The following is a 20,063-nucleotide window of genomic DNA, read 5'->3' as shown; positions in this document are numbered from 1 at the left end:
ATTGGGGAAACCATGCAGACGCTACGACAACGGATGAATGAACACCGCTCGACAATCACCAGGCAAGATTGTTCTCTTCCTGTGGGGGAGCACTTCAGCAGTCACGGGCATTCAGCCTTGGATCTTCAGGTAAGCGTTCTCCAAGGCGGCCTTCACGACACACGACAGCGCAGAGTCGCTGAGCAGAAACTGATAGCCAAGTTCCGCACACATGAGGACGGCCTAAACCGGGATGTTGGATTTATGTCACATTATCAGTAACCCCCACAGCTTGCCCCAGGTCTTGCATAATCTCACCAGCTGTTCTGTCTGGAGACAATACGCATCTCTTTAACCTGTGTTTAATGTTCCCTCCAACCACATTATCTGTACCTTTTAAGACCTGGCTGGCTGTAGAGATTTGCATTCTAATTAGTATTCTGTAACTTGATTTCTGTGTCTGTGCACTGTTGGAGAACAGAGACCACTCCATCTGATGAAGGAGCAGCGCTCCGAAAGCTTATGGTATTTGCTACCAAATAAACCTGTTGGACTTTAACCTGGTGTTGTGAGACTTCTTACTGTGCTTACCCCAGTCCAACGCCGGCATCTCCACATCCTGCCCTGGACACAGAGCTGGAAATCTCCATGCAGGCTGCCAGACAGATATATGTCTATATGACTGGACCAAAAATGTCTGAAATATACAGACTGGGCTCACTTCCTTTCCCTTCAGTGGCTAAGGGAAGACAAGTCACCAGGACCCAATGAACTGCACGCTAGGCTTTTAATGGAGGTTGCTGAAGAGATTGTGGAGAATTTTGTTGAAATTTTTCGTAACTCGCTAGATTCCGGGAGAGTATCAGAAGATTGGCAATCGGTCAATGTGACTCCCTTGGTCAAAAAGGGAGAAGGCAGAAGGCAGGGAACTATAGGTCAGTTAATTTAATATCTATTATTGGCAAGACGCTGGAGTCAATAATCAAAGAGCAAATAGCTAATCATTTAGGAAAGCTGAATATCATCAAACCTCGTCAACATGGTTCTATGAAAGATAAATCATGTTAGACAAATTTGCTTGAATTGTTTGAGGATGTGAGAAGGAGGGTAGATCGAGAGAAATCTGTACTTGTAGTTTATTTAAAAAGGGCACCACGGCAGCACAGTGGTTAGCACTGCTGCTTCACAGTGCCAGGGACCCGGGCTCAATCCCGGCCTTGGGTGACAGTCTGTGTGGAGTATGCACATTCTCTCCATGTCTGTGTGGATTTCTGAGTACTCCAGGTTCTTCCCACAGTCCAAAGATGTGTGGGTTAGATTGATTGGCCGTGCTAAATTGCCCCTTTGTGTCCCAATAGATGTAGATTAGGTAGATTAGTGGGGTAAAAATGTAGGGCTACAGGGATAGGGCCTGGGAAAGATGAGTCAAGAGTTGGGGAAGATGCAATAAAGTCACCCCTCTGTCTTCAAAACCTGGCAAATGGAGTTTAAAGTGGGGAAGTGTGAGGTCATGTATTTCAGTCAGAGGAATCAACAGGATGATTATCTAAATAGAGAGAGGCTGCCGGTGAGTGAAGTACAGCGGGATCTTGGTGTTCTTGTGCATGAATCACAAAAAGCTAGCAGGCAGGTCCCACATGAGGTAAGAAGGAAAATGGCATTTTGGCTTTTATTGCAAAGAAGTTGGAGTTTAAAAACAGGGAGGTTTTGTTGCAACTGTACAGTGTGTTGGTGATGCCTCACCTGGAATAATGCATACAGTTTTGATCCCCTTCCCTAAACAAGGATATAGTAACATTGGACATCGTCCAAAGGAAATTCACCAGGCTAATTCCTGGATGGGAGGGTTGTCCTCTCAAGAGGGAGTAAATTGTCAAGGTCTGTGTTCCTTGAAGTTTTGAAGATAAAGGGGTTATTGAAACATATAAGATCCTGAGGGGGCTCGACAGGGTAGATGGTGAGATATTTTCAGGAGTGGGAGAGTCTCAAACAAAATAAATACCTCATTGAATGTTTTTAAGGCAAATATAGATATATCTTTGAACAGTAAAGGAATTAAGGGTGATGGTGAGCGGGCAGGTAAGTGGGGCTGAGTCCACAAAAAGATCAGCCGTGATCTTATTGAATGGCGGAGCAGGCTCGAGGGGCCAGAGGGCCGACTCCTGCTCCTAGTTCTTATGTTCTTATAAGCACTGATTCCAGATTGTTCAATACTTCTACATTGAATCTCTCTGCTTTCCTTCTCCCATATGTACTCTGTGATGTACCGATCATGATGCCATAACTAAACTAAAATAAAAACCTTCTGACTCAACTAGGGATAGGTAATAAATGCTGGCCAGCCAGCGACGCCCATGTCCCACGAATGAATAAAAGAAATCACAGAATTGTTTTGATTCAAAGTTGAGACCTCATCCACACACACAACACGAGTAGAGTCTCTCCCGCTGTGAATGCTGTAATATTTTTTCAGGCTGTGTAACTAGTTAAAGCTCTTTCCACAGTCAGTGCACTGGAACACTCTCATTCGAGTATGTGTGTGTCTCGGTGATTTGCCACTCACATCGATGTTTAAAACTTTCTGCAGCAGACGGTACAGAGAAACATTTCTTCTTCTGGATTCAAAGGCCAATGATAATCAGATCCTGATGAATTGAGTGAGGACAGGACGTTTGGTTTGAGATTTCTGTCTGTAAATCCTCATCACCTGATATCCTGTAAAAGAAGTTTACAAAAGTCATCACTCAGTACAAGATAGAAATTCAGAACAGATAATTCTCGTTTCTAAGGAACATTCTTTCCCCTCTCATTCCACAAAAGCTGTGAATCTCCATCCCACACACTCTCCCTCCATTCTCACTCTGCTGTATCTAATATTCATCCTTCCAATTTTCCTGAAGGTGCTGATTCAGGCTGATTGACAGATCCATGCTCACGGCTTCCTGTCAATCTTTTCGGTAAAACAATTAAACTAAATCAAATCAACTGAGGGACAAATAAACATTCTGTTAATCTTTTTGGCAAAACAAGTAAACCAAATTAAATTAAATGAGGGATAGATCAAAAGGGGCAGACCTCAAAAAGAAGGGAATCGCCTGTCCTGGACACAGAGAGCTGGAAATCTCCATGCAGGCGGCCAGACAGATATATGTCTATCTGACTGGACGAACAATGTGTGGAATATACAGACTGGATTCACTTCCTTACCCTTCAGTTGCTGCAAGTCCCCAATTTCCCCCAGAGTGAGAAATGAAATGGAAAGGGGGAAACATTGATTTCCTCCCAGATGGTTTTTCTTTTGTTTTATTCAAACAAAATACAGAAAATTAAAAGTTTCTTTAGACGCTGACATACCAACTATGCAGTTGGAACTGGTCCAGGCTGCTGGATCACAGGCTGCTCTGGTTTGCCTCCCTTCTGTTCTGAAATGGGTGTAGTTGGCAAGATCTCATCCTTGGGCTCAACAATGCTGACATGATCAGGCAAAGGTTTCTTGGGTCCAATTTTACCACTTGGGTCCCATGGAAGCATGATCTTAACTTTAATTCCCAACACACCTTGCCTTAGCAGTACGTGACGCACAGCTGTATCAACATAGTAGTTCACTGGATCACCACTGTGGATCATCAGACCGTCAACAAATTTCATGGACTTGGCTCTCTGGCCTCGGAGTTTTCCGGAAACTACCACCTCGCAGCCCTTGGCTCCACTTTCCATAATGAAGCGGAGAACACCATAGCAGGCTCTACGTACAGCCAGGCCTCCGAGCAACTTGTAACGCAGGGACTCTGCCTGAGCAATAGCACAAAGCCCTCGAGTGGCAACCTTTTCGGCATAGAGCTCAACACTTCCCTCTGGGAAACCAAACCGCTTCTGAACAACAGCAGTCGGCTCACGGATTCGACGTCCTTTCTCACCCAGCACATTCTGAGTCCTGGTGGCCAAGATGATGATCTCGGTCCTGGTGGGTGTGACTCGCACCTCCACACCGCTGTAGCCGTCCTCGGCCAACTCGCGGGTCAAGAACTCGTTGAGCTCGGCCTTGAAGATGCCGTCCGCCACGAACTTTCGCTTCTTGGAGATCTGCGCCGCTATTTCCCCTCGCGTGCGGAGGAGGGAGTTTCACTCTGAAGCTCATTGGACAACTTCCGCACTGTGACGTCACAACGGAGCCCTACCTGAATCAGCCAATAGACATCAGCCTGTTCCGCGATGACGTCCTGGGGTTCCAGTGCGCAGGCTCGGCGAGCGGACGCGGGAGCCCCGCCCCCACCCATTGTTCCCGTTCCCCTGTTCCTCCTCGAGCCAAGGTTTCCAGGCAACCGGCTGGCGGCTCCGGCCAGAGCGGGAAGCCGCTCGGTGATCTCCCCCACCCCCCGGCCAAGGACTGCGCATGTCCAAGGGAGAGGGGAAGCTGCGCATGTGCGGAGGGCTGCCCGCCCCTTCCCACCAGCACGCTGAGGTATTGACCAATGGGAAGAGTTGGAAGACCGGAAGTAGCTTTCTCCTGCAGCCAACCAGAGCCCCCCATTTTCTGAATGCGGAAACCAGACAATGAGTTTGTTCACCCGCGAAGCTGCTGCTGCTGTTCTCGCCGAATGAAGATTGAGCTTCAGACACAGACTCAAACTTCTTTCTGTCTCCCACATCTGTGAGTAAAACACTTTCTTTTATCCCCTTTCCAATTCTTTTCTCATTCTGGGGGAAATTGGAGACTTGCAGCAACTGACGGGAAAGGAAGTGAATCCAGGGAGGTTGCAGACTCTGGAAAGGGTGGCCCAAGTCTCTTTCTCTCTCTCTCTTAAATACATTGACATCCTTTGCTCCCTCAGCTTGACACATTGATTTGTCTGGCTCAAAGGATGGTCCCTTTCCGAATGTTCACAATTAAAGGGCTGGTTTCCCCAGGAGATGGCTGACATTTAAGAGAACAATAAATTAATATAGGACAGAGATATGCCTAGTGTTGTTATATTGTAGATTTGATATATTATTTATGGTTCTGTAACAAAGTACATTTATTATTATATCTCATCTTGTAATGTAACACTGAAGCTATGTTATATATTTTCACTCATTGAGTCATTACAGCACAGAAGGAGTCCATTCAGTAACTCGAATCCATGCCGACTCTCTGTAGAACAATCCAGTCAGTCCCATTCCCTTTCTATATTCCCTTTCCCCTGCAAGTTTATTTCCTTCATGTGCCCATCTAATTTCTGAAATATATTAAAGGGGACAGTAAACTAATATCGGACAGAGATGTGTCTGATGTTTTTTTATTCATCCTTGGGACACGGGCATTGCCGGCTGGGCCAGCATTTATTGCCCATCCCCAATTGCCCTTGAACTGAATGGCTCGCTGGGCCATTTCAGAAGCTGGGTGAGAGTCAACCACATTGCTATGGCTCTGGAGTCACATGTAGGCCAGACTGGGTAAGGACGGCAGATTTCCTTCCCTGAAGCACATTAATGAACCAGATGGGTTTTTTTGGTCAATCGGCAATGGTTTCATGGTCATCAGTAGATTCTTAATTCCAGATTTTGTTTTTAAATTCAAATTGCACCATCTGCCGTGGCAGGATTTGAACCCGGGTCCCCAGAACATTAGCTGAGTTTCTGGATTAATAGTCTAGCGATAATACCGCGAGGCTATCCGCTCCCCTGTTGTTATATGGTACAGATTAGATATATTATTTATAGCCCTGTAATAAAATACACTTGTTATATCTGGCTGTGTAATTTTGGACTGCAGCTATATTATATATTTCCAACAATCTCTTCCCTCAGAGAATTGTTAGTATCTAGATTTCTCTTCCATCGGGACCAGTGGAGGGATTGAATATATTCAAGGATGAGTGAGACAGTTTTTGAATGACAAGGGAGTCAATAATTATTGGGAACAGGCTGGAAAATGGAGAGAAAGCTCAGTTGAGGAAGGATTTCTTCACTCAAGGATGTGGTGATGTTTTGGATTCTCTACCCCAGAGGACTAGAGAGCCTCAGTCATCAAGAATTTTCAAGAGAGGGATTGATAGGTTTCTCGATATTGAAGATATCGATGGATATGGGGGACAGTGTGGGGAAAATAATGCAGAGGTAGATCAACCAATAATCTCAATGAATAGTTGAGCAGACTCGATGGGCCGAATGCTGACTGCAGCTCCTATTTGTTCTGATTTCTGTGCTGGACAGGAAGCAGTGAGCATGGATCTGTCAATCAGCCTCAATCAGCACCTTCAGGAGAATTGGGAGGGTGAATATTAGATACAGCAGAGTGAGAATGGAGGGAGAGTGTGTGGGATGGAGATTCACAGCTTTTGGGGAATGAGAGAGGAAAGAACATTCATTAGAATCATGGAATTGCTACATCTTATCAACCGTCCCTGAGCTTTCACAATGAATCCCACTTCTGAGGACACCCTTATCTCTGACTTGTCTGTACTGCTGGCAGTCTCACAAAGCAGCTGCCTGTGTGCTGATACGGGAGGCCCTGCTGGGCAGGTTTAATGCTCCATGACTGTGTCTTTAATGAATGCTCCATAGAAACTAGAAATGTAGATTTGAATTTCGATCATATTCTGAATTGCGATGTTTTTTCTAAATTGACTTACAGGATATTAGACAAGGAGAAATCAGACAGAAATCTCCAACATCACATCGAGATCTGACAGAGTGACTCGACTTCTTGGGACCTGAAGATTTGAATCTAGCAGGAGAAATGTTTGTTTGGCCTCTTGGCTTCAAAAGATTGTAAACATCGCTGTGACTAGAAATGCACTGAGATACACACACCCGAGTGAGAGTGTTCCAGTGCACTGAGTGTGGAAAGAGCTTTAACCAGTTACACAGCCTGAAAATACATCGCAGCATTCACAGCGGGGAGAGACTGTACCCGTGTTCTGTGTGAGATTTAACTGATTGTTTAACCTGGAGAGTCACAAGGACATCCGCACCATGGAGAAACCGTGGAAATGTGGGGACTGTGTAAAAGGATTCAGATATCCATCTGCACTGGAAACTCATCGACGCATTCACACCGGGGAGAGACCATTCAGCTGCCCTGTGTGTGGGAAGGGATTCACTGTTTCATCGAACCTGCGCACACACCATCTCACTCACACCAATGAGAGACCGTTTAAATGCTCTGACTGTGGGAGCGGATTCAAAAGCTCTGGAGAACTGGTGTCCCACCAGCGCATTCACACTGAGGAGAGACCGTTCAGCTGCTCTCACTGCTCAAAGAGATTTAAAACGTCATCCAGTCTGTGGGAACATCAGCGAGTTCACACTGGGGAGAGACCATTCACCTGCTCTGTGTGTGGGAAGGGATTCACTCAGTCATTCCACCTGCTCAGACACAATCTCACTCACACCAATGAGAGACTCTTTAAATGCTCTGACTGTGGAAAAGGATTCAAAAGCTCTGGAGTACTGGTATCCCACCAGCGCACTCACACTGAGGAGAGACCGTTCAGCTGCTCTCACTGCTCAAAGCAGTTTAGAACATCATCCAACCTGCAGACACACCAGCGAGTTCACACCGGGGAGAGACCATTCATCTGCTCTGTGTGTGGGAAGGGATTCACTCATTCATCCAGCTTGCTGAAACACAAAGTCACTCACAGCAATGAGAGACCGTTTAAATGCTCTGACTGTGGGAGCGGATTCAAAACCTCTGGAGAACTGATGTCCCACCAGCGAGTTCACACTGAGGAGAGACCGTTCAGCTGCTCTCATTGCACAAAGAGGTTTAGAACATCATTCAACCTCTGGAGACACCAGCGAGTTCACACTGGGGAGAGACCATTCACCTGCTCTGTGTGTGGGAAGGGATTCAATCATTCATCGAACTTGCACGCACACAATCTCACTCACACCAATGAGAGACCGTTTAAATGCTCTGACTGTGGGAGCGGATTCAAAAGCTCTCAGGAACTGATGATCCACCAGCGCACTCACACTGAGGAGAGACCATTCAGCTGCTCTCACTGCACAAAGAGGTTTAGAACGTCATCCAACCTGCGGACACACCAGCGAGTTCACACTGGGGAGAGGCCATTCACCTGCTCTGTGTGTGGGAAGGGATTCACTCAGTCATCCAGCCTGAGGAACCACAAAACCACTCACTCCAAGGAGAGCCCCTTTAAATGCTCTCCCGAGAGGCCGGCTTCAGAAGCTCTCAGGAACTGATGATCCCCGAGCACATTCACACCGGGGAGAGGCCGTTCAGCTGCTCTCACTGTTCAAAGAGGATTAGAATATCATCAACACTGCTGAAACACCAGTGAGTTCACACCGGGGAGAAACCATTCACCTGCTCGGTGTGTGCGAAAGGATTTACTCAGTTATCCAGCCTGCCCAGACACAACATCATCACACCCAGGAGAGACCCTTTAAATGTGGGCGTGGCTTCAAAAGCTCTCGGGAACTAATGTCCCACCAGTGAGTTCACACCAGGCAGAGGCTGGTCACCTGCTCTGACTGGGAAGGGATTCACTCAGTCAGCAAACTTGGTGAAACACCAGTGAGTTCACAAGTGATTACAGTTCTGGGATTATTCTTGTGAATCTTTCTTGCCCCTTCTCCAGTGCCTCTGTTTCCTTTTTCTAAATGGAGATCACAAATAGTACGTAGAACAGTACAGCACAGGAACAGACCCTTCAGCCCACCATGTTGTGTCGAACATGATGTCAAATTAAACTATTCCTTTCTGCCTGCCCTTGGTCCATATTCCTCTATTCCTTGCATATTCATGTGCTTATTTAAAACCCCCTTAAACGCCCCTATCGTATCTGCCTCCACCACCACCCCTAGCAGCGCATTCCAGACACCTACCACTCTCTGTGTAAAAAACCTTCCCTCTCACATCTCCTTTGAACTTTCCCCGTCTCACCTTAAGTGCATGCTCCCTGGTATTAGACATATCAACTCTGGGGAAAAGATTCTATGTCTCTCATTTTATAGACTGCTATCAGGTCTCCCCTCACCCTCCACCGCTATCGAGAAAACAACCCTCGTTTGTCAGTCGCTCACACCCTCCAATCCAGGCAGCATCCTGGGAAACCTCTTCTGCACCCTCATCAAAACCTCTGCGTCCTTTCTGTAATGTGGCGACCAGAATTGAGCGCAATATTCTAAGTGCAGCCCAAACAAAGTTTTATAAAGCTGCAACATGGCATGCTGACTCTTGTACTCAATAAAGGCAAGCATGCCATATGCCTTCTTTACTGACTAAATATGTGTGTGGCTAATTTCAGGAAGCTATGGACTTGAACCCCAAGATCCCCCTGTACATTAACTGTATACTTATCCTTAATATTTGATCTCCCAAAGTGCAGCACCTCACACTTGCCCGGATTGAAATCCATCTGCCATTTCTCCGCTCATATCTGCAGCTGATCTACATCCCACTGTAACCTTTCACAACCTTCTACACTATCTACAACTCCATCTAGTTTTGTGACATCTGCCAGCTTGCTAACCCACCCATCCACGTTTTCATCCAAGTCATTTATATATATCACAAACAGCGCAGGTCCCAGTACGGATCCCTGCAGAACACCACTAGTCATGGACCTCCAGTCAGAAAAACACCCTCCACCACTACTCTCTGATTTCTATGGTCAAGTCAATTCTGAATCCAAGCGGCCAAGTCACCGTGAATCCCATGCATCTTAATCTTCTGGATGAGCCGACCATGAGGGACCTTGTCGAAAGCCTTCGAAAAATCCATGTTCACAACATCCACTGCTCTACCCTCATCGATCACCTTCGTCACCCCCTCGATAAAATCGATCAAGTCAGTAAGATGTTGACGGTGCTCCCACTGCAGTCCTGTGATGAAAATATAGACTGGTTGGTGAAATGTAGATAACAGGTAGAATTGATATCGAATGAGGACTTTATACTTTAGAATTGAATACAGGGCTCATTGTTACTAACGGGGAAAGAAGGGTTAAAACCCTTACCCAGAACCCTTTTCACACACACGTGGACATCTCTGAATCTGACACACACCAAATGGAACGTTACACAAGGGACTGGAATTCACTGGAATTTCTTAACAACCTTTCAATAGAAATGTCCTGGTACCGACTGTGACAAAGGACACAACAGACAGCAAGAACCAGGAGGAACCTTTAACCCAGAGAATGTTAATAACCTTGTTCAGGACACCGGTGCCAGGCACAGGAGGATTCCAGGAAAAACGGAACATGTAATTTCTGTCTGTTTCACAATTCTAAATGACTGATTCTTTAACAAAGGAATGTTTAAAAACAGCATTGTGATATTCCAAGGTCAGTGTGTCTGGGAAAGGGGCACACTGATGTGTTTTTATTTTAAACAGGAGGATCCATTGAAAAGCAGCTCTGGACGATACGAGCACCTCCTGACCTAATTTCAATCCATTTCAAATCACCCATCACTTTCCGTGGAATATTCTTTATTCTTCCCTGGGATGTGGACACTGCTGGCAAAGCCCCAGCACACGTTGCTCATTTCCGAATTGCCCCTGAATGGAGTGACTTGCTCGACCATTTCAGAGGGACAGTTAAGAGTCACCCACATCACTGTGTGGGTCTGGATTCACATGTAGGCCAGACCGGGTAAGGATGGCAGATTTCCCTCCCTAATAGGGAGCATTAATAGGGTGAACTGGATGGGTTTTTACAACAATCCATGACAGTTTCATGGTCACCGTTACCGAGACTAACTTTATATAATTCCAGACGGATTCACTGAATTCAAATCCCACCGGCTGTCTGTCCCCAGATCCTTTGCTGGCTCTCTGCATTACTCGGCCAGAGACATTCCCACTATCCCACCACCTCCCCCTGAATGGAATATTCCACAGATCCTTAGTTAAACGGGAAGGAGAAAAGAGAAAGGCTTTGACCTTTCACAGAAAGCAGGCAGTCTGCAGTTAGCCTGGAAGCTGTCAGCTGTGGATCCAGGAGCTGTGAACCAGCTGTGAGAGCAGAAGCTGTTGGAGCAGGAGCTGTGCACCAGCTGTGGGTGCAGGAGCTGTGAACCAGCTGTGGGAACAGGAGCTGTGGACCAGCTGTGGGAGCAGGAGCCGTGGCCCAGCTGTGGGAACAGGAGCTGTGAACCAGCTGTGGGACCAGGAGCTGTGGACCAGCTGTGGGAGCAGGAGCCGTGAACCAGCTGTGGGAGCAGGAGCTGTGGGAGCAGGAGCTGTGACCCAGCTGTGAGAGCAGGAGCTGTGAACCAGCTGTGGGAACAGGAGCTGTGGACCAGCTGTGGGAGCAGGAGCTGTGAATGAGCTGTGAGAGCAGGAGCTGTGAATGAGCTGTGGGACCGGGAGCTGTGAACCAGTTGTGGGAGCAGGAGCTGTGAACCAGCTGTGGAACCAGGAGCCGTGAACCAGCTGTGGGAACAGGAGCTGTGAACCAGCTGTGGGAATAGGAGCTGTGAACCAGCTGTGGGACCAGGAGCTGTGGGACCAGGAGCTGTGAACCAGCTGTGGGACCAGGAGCTGTGGGACCAGGAGCTGTGAACCAGCTATGGGACTGGAAGCCTCGAGGGCCATGAGGAACCAGGGCTGTTCCTCATGTTTAAATCCCTCAGCAAGAAGACAGTGAAGCTCGGGCTTTGACTGAGGAGTCCACAGTTTTGAGATCATAGAGGAAAGTTGAAGGGTTATTCAGTGGGAAGCTAATGGAAGGACCTCATAAAAGCTTGGAGAGTAGCTGGAACACTGAGGAGGATTAAAGTGAATTCTGGTGAGCTTTGACGTACCTTCCATATGTTCACAGGAACAGAAGTGAATGAACCTTCAAGATATTAAGTATCAGGGAAATTTTGGGTAGAAGTTAAAAAGTAGAACTGTGTTTATAACATAAATCTTTTTAACCTACAGTGTTAAGTTTGTAGTGCTGGTTTTTAATTTTCTTTTGCTTTGTATATCCAATAAAGTATGTTTTTGTTTAAAGATTCTTGTGGCATTATTCTTCCAGTTAATCACTGGCTATTTGAATTTTTTTTAAAACATTAATGGGCCCAACCAGGATTATAATGATGTGCACAGAAAATATTTCAAAACAAATCAAAGATGAAAAAATATAATTTCCCTCATTTTGTATGGCTTCGCCAGCTCTGCTTTCAGACCATTTATTTAGATTCAAAACACTGGTCTTAGACCCACATTTCTCCCCTTCAAACAGAATGTGAAATTCTATCCTATTGTAAGATCTGGGTTTGGCTCCAATCTCAATTGTAACAGTCAAGTCAGTTACCCATTGGAATAAGTTGTGAAAGGAATCTGCAGCTCCTGACTAGTTACAGACCATTCCAGGTACAAGAATGTTGTCACAGAATTTATTAATTGTAATAAGTACAAAATCACAATATTTGAACACAGTGGATCAGTCCACTCACTCTGGAACACCAGCTCTCGGCTTCTGGTTGACTGTGGCTGTCGGCTGTTCTGTTGACCAAAGTCTATCTTCTTACTTCATGTTGTGTTGTGATGCGCACCGAGCTCCGGAAAATTGTCGCTCATTAACCCTCGCTCACAACTATCGCTGTGCGGTATTCGCTCATTCAGCTTTGTCACTCGTCTGTTGTGGTTCTGATTGGCCTCAGCAGCACATGATCAATCCCTGATTGATAAAATGGTGCATGATCAATGTCTGATTGGTCCCTGAAGGATATTGGTCATCTTGCTGATGTCACGTCCCATTAACTCATGGAAATCATCGAATCCCTACAGTGCAGAAGGATGCCATTCGGCCCATCGAGTCTGCATCGACCACCCCAGTCCCTATCCCCGTAACCCCATGTATTTACCTTGCTAACCCCCCGGCACTAAGGGCAATTTAGCACAGTCAATCAACCTAACCCACACATCTTTGGAGTGTGGGAGGAAACTGGAGCACCCGGAGGAAACCCACGCAGACATGGGGAGAATGTGCAAACTCCACACACACAATCACCTGAGGTTGGAATTGAACCCGGGTTCCTGGTGTTGTGAGGCAGCAGTGCGAACCACTGTGCCACCGTGCTGCCCAGGTCACCTTGCTGATATCACTTCCCATTAACTCCTAACTGAGTTAATCCAGGATCTCAGTCACTTGCAGCAACATCCTTTTCCTTACTGCTTTTCCCTGCTGCTGTAGTAAGTTTAAAGCTTTTCCACTGAGATAACAAGGCAGCACAAGGTCATTTGTGTGTCTGTTTCCTTGTAATAAAAGGACGTGTGGTGTCACTTCCTCATGATTGATGTTCCTCAGGCTCATCGACCGAACTGCTACATCTGAGGTGTGATGTTTCATTTCTTAGTGACTGCCGACGCCTGAAGCAAGTTACTGAAAGACAAATAACTCTAAGTACAAGAGATACACAAACTAATACAGCAATTACTACAGAACATAGAAAATCTACACAGAAAGGTGACAGGTGTGCGAAAGCTCAGGAAGCAATAGACACATTACAAAATACCATTTTTATTTTATTTTCATAAGAAATAAAAGTCACAGAAAATGCATCACAACATCACCATTACAGAAACTGATAATCAAACCCACACTAATCTGTGTGTATGTTGAAGGAAAGTGATTATTTCTCTTTAAGTTAAAAAGCGAATACAATTTAAGAAATAGTATTTCTCCAGCATTGACATTCACAATTAAACTACAAGAATCTTCACATGTATCCTCTAACCCTAGTAAGATGTTTAACAACACCAGGTTAAAGTCCAACAGGTTTATTTGGTAGCAAAAGCCACACAAGCTTTCGGAGCTCTCAGCCCCTTCTTCAGGTGAGTGGGAATTCTGTTCACAAACAGAGCTTATAAAGACACAGACTCAATTTACATGAATAATGGTTGGAATGCGAATACTTACAACTAATCAAGTCTTTAAGAAACAAAACAATGTGAGTGGAAAGAGCATCAAGACAGGCTAAAAAGATGTGTATTGTCTCCAGACAAGACAGCCAGTGAAACTCTGCAGGTCCACGCAAATGTGGGAGTTACAAATAGTGTGACATGAACCCAATATCCCGGTTGAGGCCGTCCTCGTGTGTGCGGAACTTGGCTATCAGTTTCTGCTCAGCGACTCTGCGCTGTCGTGTGTCGCGAAGGCCGCCTTGGAGAACGCTTACCCGAATATCAGAGGCCGAATGCCCGTGACCGCTGAAGTGCTCCCCAACAGGAAGAGAACAGTCTTGCCTGGTGATTGTCGAGCGGTGTTCATTCATCCGTTGTCGCAGCGTCTGCATAGTTTCCCCAATGTACCATGCCTCGGGACATCCTTTCTTGCAGCGTATCAGGTAGACAACGTTGGCCGAATTGCAAGAGTATGTACCGTGTACCTGGTGGATGGTGTTCTCACGTGAGATGATGGCATCTGTGTCGATGATCCGGCATGTCTTGCAGAGGTTGCTGTGGCAGGGTTGTGTGGTGTCGTGGTCACTGTTCTCCTGAAGGCTGGGTAGTTTGCTGCGGACAATGGTCTGTTTGAGGTTGTGCGGTTGTTTGAAGGCAAGAAGTGGGGGTGTGGGGATGGCCTTGGTGAGATGTTCGTCTTCATCAATGACATGTTGAAGGCTCCGGAGGAGATGCCGTAGCTTCTCCGCTCCGGGGAAGTACTGGACAATGAAGGGTACTCTGTCCACTGTGTCCCGTGTTTGTCCTCTGAGGAGGTCGGTGCGGTTTTTCGCTGTGGCGCGTTGGAACTGTTGATCAATGAGTCGAGCGCCATATCCTGTTCTTATGAGGGCATCTTTCAGCGTCTGGAGGTGTCTGTTGCGATCCTCCTCATCCGAGCAGATCCTGTGTATACGGAGGGCTTGTCCGTAGGGGATGGCTTCTTTAACGTGTTTAGGGTGGAAGCTGGAGAAGTGGAGAATCGTGAGGCAGGGAAGTAGGACTGGGTACAATGCCCTTTCAGAGACCCAGTACAGACTCAATGGGTTGAATGGTGTCCTTCTGCACTGTGAGGATTCTGTGTTTCTGTCAGCACAGACCCTACGTCATCAGCATTGGAACTGAAACTCCCATCGTTACATCAACACCAGAACCACGATGGAATTTCAGAAAACTGGGAAATCTTCCAAAAGGCAATTGACACCAACATCAGGTGGGTTTAACCAAGCACCCAATGTCTTCAATAGATTGATAGGATTGATGAAATTTCAGAGTTTAATCCGGGAGAAGATGAATCAGAGAACAGAAATAATCTTGAGTAAGAAAAGGCCCAAATAATGGCACTGTCAAAAACAGGAGATCAATCATTCTCCTCTTATCATTGGAGAAATCCAAAACACTGTGTTTGAATCAAAGCTGATTTAATCAACATTTACAAACAACATCACTGCACACACCAGCTTTCATGCTTATTAATATCAGCAGCAACAAACTCCAACTGTCAGAATGAACATGGTTCAGTCCTGGATGTCATTAACAGCAGATTCTAAATCCAATCCCTTCAGTTACTTGCGAACTCGCTGGTGCCTCAGCAGTGTGGATGAACGACTGAATCTCTTTCCACACACTGAGCACGGAAATGGCCTCTCCCCGGTGTGAACTCGCTGGTGTGTCAGCAGGGTGGACGACTGAGTGAATCCCTTCCCACACACTGAGCAGATGAACGGCCTCTCCCCAGTGTGACTCCTTTGGTGATTAAGTAGGTTGGACATCCAAGTGAAGCCTTTCCCACAGAAAAAGCAGGTGAAGGGCCTCTCCCTGGTGTGAGTGAGTTGGTGCATCAGCAGATCCGTCTGGCTTTTAAAGTACTTCTCACAGTCAGGACATTTAAACAGCCTCTTATCAGTATGAACAAGTTGGTGTGTCAGTAGGTCGAATGAACGGGTAAATCCCTTCCCACACACGGAGCAGGGGAACAGTCTCTCCCCAGTGTGAGTGCGTTTATGGTTCAACAGATCATTTTTCCTTTTATAGTTTTTCTCACAGTCAGAATATTGGAAAGGTCTCTCCTCGCTGTGGATTCGATGGTGTGACAGGAGGTGGGATGAGTTTGTGAACTCTTTCCCACAGACAGAGCAGGTGAATGGTCTCTCCCCAGTGTGAACCCGCCGGTGTCTTAGAAGGTGGGATGATTTAGTGAATCCTTTCTGACACACAGAGCAAGTGAATGGCCTCTCCCCAGTGTGACTGCGGTGATGAATATGTAACTCAGATGGGTAATCAAATCCCTTCCCACAGTCTCCACATTTCCACGGTTTCTCCCCAGTGGGACAGCACTTGTGCTTTGACAGGTTTGATGAGCGACTGAAACCTCGTCCACACACACAACATGTAAACACCTTCTCCCCATTGTGAACGGTGCTTTTTGATTCCATGTTCAGAAGCCGATGATGTTCAGGCCCTGATGAATTGGGTGTCTGTCAGATCCTAATGTGATGTTTGATCTGAGTTTCCCACCTACAAATCATCCTCTTCCAATATGCTGTAAAATTAATTCAAAAAGGAGAAAAAACAGTGATAAACACAAAGGTAGGTTGTGAAATTGAGCTGAATGAATCCGGTAATTTGTGGAGCCGGCACAAGGAAAAAGTGACTCCGGAAGCTGCTGGATTGTGATTAAAAACTCAAATGGTTTGCAAATGTCCTTCAATGCAGGAAACCTGCCACCCAGTCCAGATCTACACAAGAATTCAACCTTAATGGGAGGAGAAAGATAGAGATGAAACAGGGAGGGAATGAACGGTAAGGACTTTATACATCTACAACTGGACAAGAACTTTGACAGAACCTGCCAAACCTCAACCTTCACCAACTCAAAGGACGCAGGAAAACTATCACCTCCAAATGTCGCTTTCAATCTCAAAACAACTTGTAATCCTGAGGTCACCTGTAACCTCCTGCATTTAAGGGGCAATTTAGCCTGGCCAATCCACTTAACCTGCACACCTTTGGGGTGTGGGAGGAAACCGGAGCACCTGAAGGAAACTCATGCAGTCACAAGGAGAACATGCAAACTCCACACAGTCACCCAAAGCTGGAATTGAACCCGGGTCCCTGGTGCTGTGAAACAGCAGTGCTGACCACTGTGCCACCCTGTGCCACTGTACTATGTTGCTCAGAAATAAGTTTTCGGATTTTGGCCGAGTGATTGTGAAGGCAGAGCAGTATACTACCAAGTCAGAATAGTGTGTGATTCAAAAGTGTAAATGCAGGTAGTGGGGTTTCCATGCACAAACTGCCCTTGTCCATGTTGGAGAAGAGGTTTGTAGTTTTGGAAGCTGCTGTCAAAGGAGGTTTAGCCAATTGCTGATAATTCTAGTAATGTCCATGTTCCAGTTACTAATTTGAAAATTTTCGACATGTAAATTTAATGAAAATCCCCAACAGAACTACTTTTTCCTTACTTGAAACACAGCTTTAAATGGTCCGTTTGGTTCTAGATTCAGTTCCATGAGCAATGCCTTCAAATAAACAAAATCAAAACACTGCAGCTGCTGGAAATCTGAAATGAAAAGAGAAAATGTTGGAAATACTCATCAGGTTAGACAGCATCTATGGAGACAGAAACAGAGTTAATGTTTGCAGTCACTGACGCTTCTCTAATAAAACACATACCAATAGCTGCTGTTTAACGGGGCCATGGATCCCACAATCCCCTGTGCCCCAGAAACAGCTCTATCCATCACACACATTTCCCATTATGACACTTCTATGTCAAGAGGGCGAGCTGTTTAAAAGTCATTCAGTTCCATTTTTGCGTGCTGATGTTCATTAAAGATAAGGATCGATTTCCCCCTCATTATGTATCAATTTCAGATACTTCGGTTGAGAATTTCCATTCCCCTACTTTCTGGTGGATAATGAATGCCTTGAGTACTTAGATTACAGTATAATTTGATTCCTAATTTTATTGACTGCACCTCTATCCCTAATTTTCACATCGCAGCAGAAAAAGCTCACTGTTCACAGATGAGGAGTTTCGATGGCGTGCGCTTTACCCACCATTCCTCGCGGTGGGGAATGTCCCCTATCCACAGAACGGGAGAGAGGTGCGCATGCGCAGCCAGGCAGTGTGGCGCATGCGTAGCGTGGATGATGGCAATGGGGAGGAACATTCCTCTGTCTCATCAACAACCGGTAAGGATGCGGATACATGGAGGGAGGATTGGAACCAGCAGATGGACGGAAAGGGTTTCTAAATATCTGCTGAAGGTCTCAAACCTCTAATAGTAATCCGCAGGTCCCGTGTTTGCAGCTTCAGGTCTTTTTCCCGGGACGAGGCTCAGGTTAACAGCCGCCATCTTGATTCAGCAGGGAGCGGAGCGCATGCGCTGGCGTCTTGATGACGCAACAGTGAGTGGGAGGGGCTTCAGCGTTTTCTGCTCCCAACCGGGTCCTAGTGACCGGAATGCAGAGCGAACTGAGCAACAGGTTTTTAAACAGCTTCACCCACTCGCAGGCTGCAGCTAATGTTTGCAGCCCAGAGAAGTCCATGGGCAATGTACATACTCCAGAAGTTAGAACATAGAACAATACAGCACAGAACAGGCCCTTCGGCCCACGATGTTGTGCCGAGCTTTATCTGAAACCAAGATCAACCTATCCCACTCCCTATCATCCTGGTGTGCTCCATGTGCCTATCCAACTTTGATAAAGTTGTTTATTCCTGTTTGGCGCAAGCGTGGTAATGGAATTGTGGCCAAGCCATAGCTTACAAGGGAAATTAGAGATAGTATCAGATTCAAGGAAGAAGCATTCAAATCGGCAAGAAAAAGCAATAGGCCCGAGGATTGGGAGCAGTTTAAAATTCAGCAAAGGAGGACCAAGGGATTCATTAAGAAGGGAAAAATGGAGTATGAAAGTAAGCAAGCAAGGAACATAAAAACTGACTGTAAAAGTTTCTATAGATATGTAAAGAGAAGAAGATTGACATAAGAACATAAGAAATAGGAGCAGGAGTAGGCCATCTGGCCCTTCGAGCCTGCCCTGCCATTCAACAAGATCATGGCTGATCTGAAGCGAATCAGTTCCACTTACCCGCCTGCTCCCCATATCCCCTAATTCCCTTATCGATCAGAAAACTATCTACCCGTGATTTAAACATATTCAACGAGGAAGCCTCCAGCACTTCAATGGGCTGAGAATTCCAGAGATTCACTACCCTCTGAGTGAAGAAGTTCCGCCTCAACTCTGTCCTGAACCGGCCCCCCCTTATTTTGAGGCTGTGCCCTCTAGTTCTGGTTTCCCTTCTAAGTGGAAAGAATCTCTCCACCTCTACCCTATCCAGCCCCTTCATTATCTTATATGTCTCTATAAGATCACCTCTCATCCTTCTAAACTCCAACGAGTACAGACCCAATCTGTTTAATCTCTCCTCATAAGCTACACCCCTCATCTCCGGTATCAACCTGGTGAACCTTCTCTGCACTCCCTCCAAGGCCAATATACCCTTTCGCAAATAAGGGGACACAGTACTCCAGTTGCGGTCTCACCAGTGCCTTGTACAGTTGCAGCAAGACCTCCCTGCTTTTATATTCTATCCCCCTCGCGATAAAGGCCAACATTCCATTCGCCTTCTTGATCACCTGCTGCACCTGCAGACTGAGTTTTTGCGATTCGTGCACAAGGACCCCCAGGTCCCTCTGCACAGTCGCACAATGTAATTTAATGTTAGAAATGGGAGAATTCATAACAGGGAATAAAGAAATGGCTGAGGGATTAAATTGGTACTTTGCTTCAGTCATCACAAAGGAAGACGTGAATAATGTACCAGATGTGCTGAAAGAAACATGTTTTAGTCAGGGGCTGAAGGAAATCAGCATTAGTACAGAAATGGTTTTGGCAAAATTGATGGTGGATAAATCTCCAGGTCCAGGTAATCTTCATCCCAGAGTACTTAAGGAAGTGGCCCTGGAAATAGTAGATCCATTGGTGGTTATTTTCCAAAATTCTTTGGACACTGGAATAGTTCCGACAGATTGGAGGGTAGCTAATGTAAACCCACTATTCAAAAAGGGAGGGAGAGAGAAAACAGGGAACTATAGACCAGTGAGCCTAACATTGGTATTGGGGAAGTTGCTGGTGTCTATTATCAAGGATTTCACAACTCGGCATTTGGAAGGCAGTGGTATAA

At 46.1% G+C, this 20,063-nt stretch overlaps 2 protein-coding genes and 1 pseudogene across 2 annotated transcripts in view; 1 reads left to right on the top strand and 2 right to left on the bottom strand.

Annotated features, from left to right (window-relative positions):
• Nucleotides 1-20,063, top strand: part of LOC144480752 (uncharacterized) — a 100,105-nt gene that overhangs the window by 11,343 nt on the left and 68,699 nt on the right. Inside the window, 3 exon segments of the mRNA XM_078200331.1 lie at nucleotides 3,547-4,098; nucleotides 7,495-7,596; nucleotides 7,765-7,839. Coding sequence (XP_078056457.1) covers nucleotides 3,547-4,098; nucleotides 7,495-7,596; nucleotides 7,765-7,839 — 729 coding nt within the window.
• On the bottom strand, nucleotides 3,269-3,834 carry LOC144481054 (small ribosomal subunit protein uS3 pseudogene; annotated as a pseudogene).
• Nucleotides 13,429-18,249, bottom strand: LOC144481034 (uncharacterized). Its single transcript, XM_078200677.1, has 3 exons — nucleotides 18,152-18,249; nucleotides 17,335-17,432; nucleotides 13,429-16,625 (listed from the first exon to the last, which is right to left on the bottom strand). The coding sequence occupies exon 3, from the start codon at nucleotides 16,303-16,305 to the stop codon at nucleotides 15,436-15,438; it is 870 nt and encodes a 289-aa protein (XP_078056803.1). The 5' UTR covers nucleotides 16,306-16,625; nucleotides 17,335-17,432; nucleotides 18,152-18,249; the 3' UTR covers nucleotides 13,429-15,435.

This window comes from Mustelus asterias, chromosome 30 (assembly GCF_964213995.1).
Source record: "Mustelus asterias chromosome 30, sMusAst1.hap1.1, whole genome shotgun sequence".
Lineage (NCBI taxonomy): Eukaryota > Metazoa > Chordata > Chondrichthyes > Carcharhiniformes > Triakidae > Mustelus > Mustelus asterias.
This window is presented reverse-complemented; position numbering and strand designations above follow the sequence as displayed.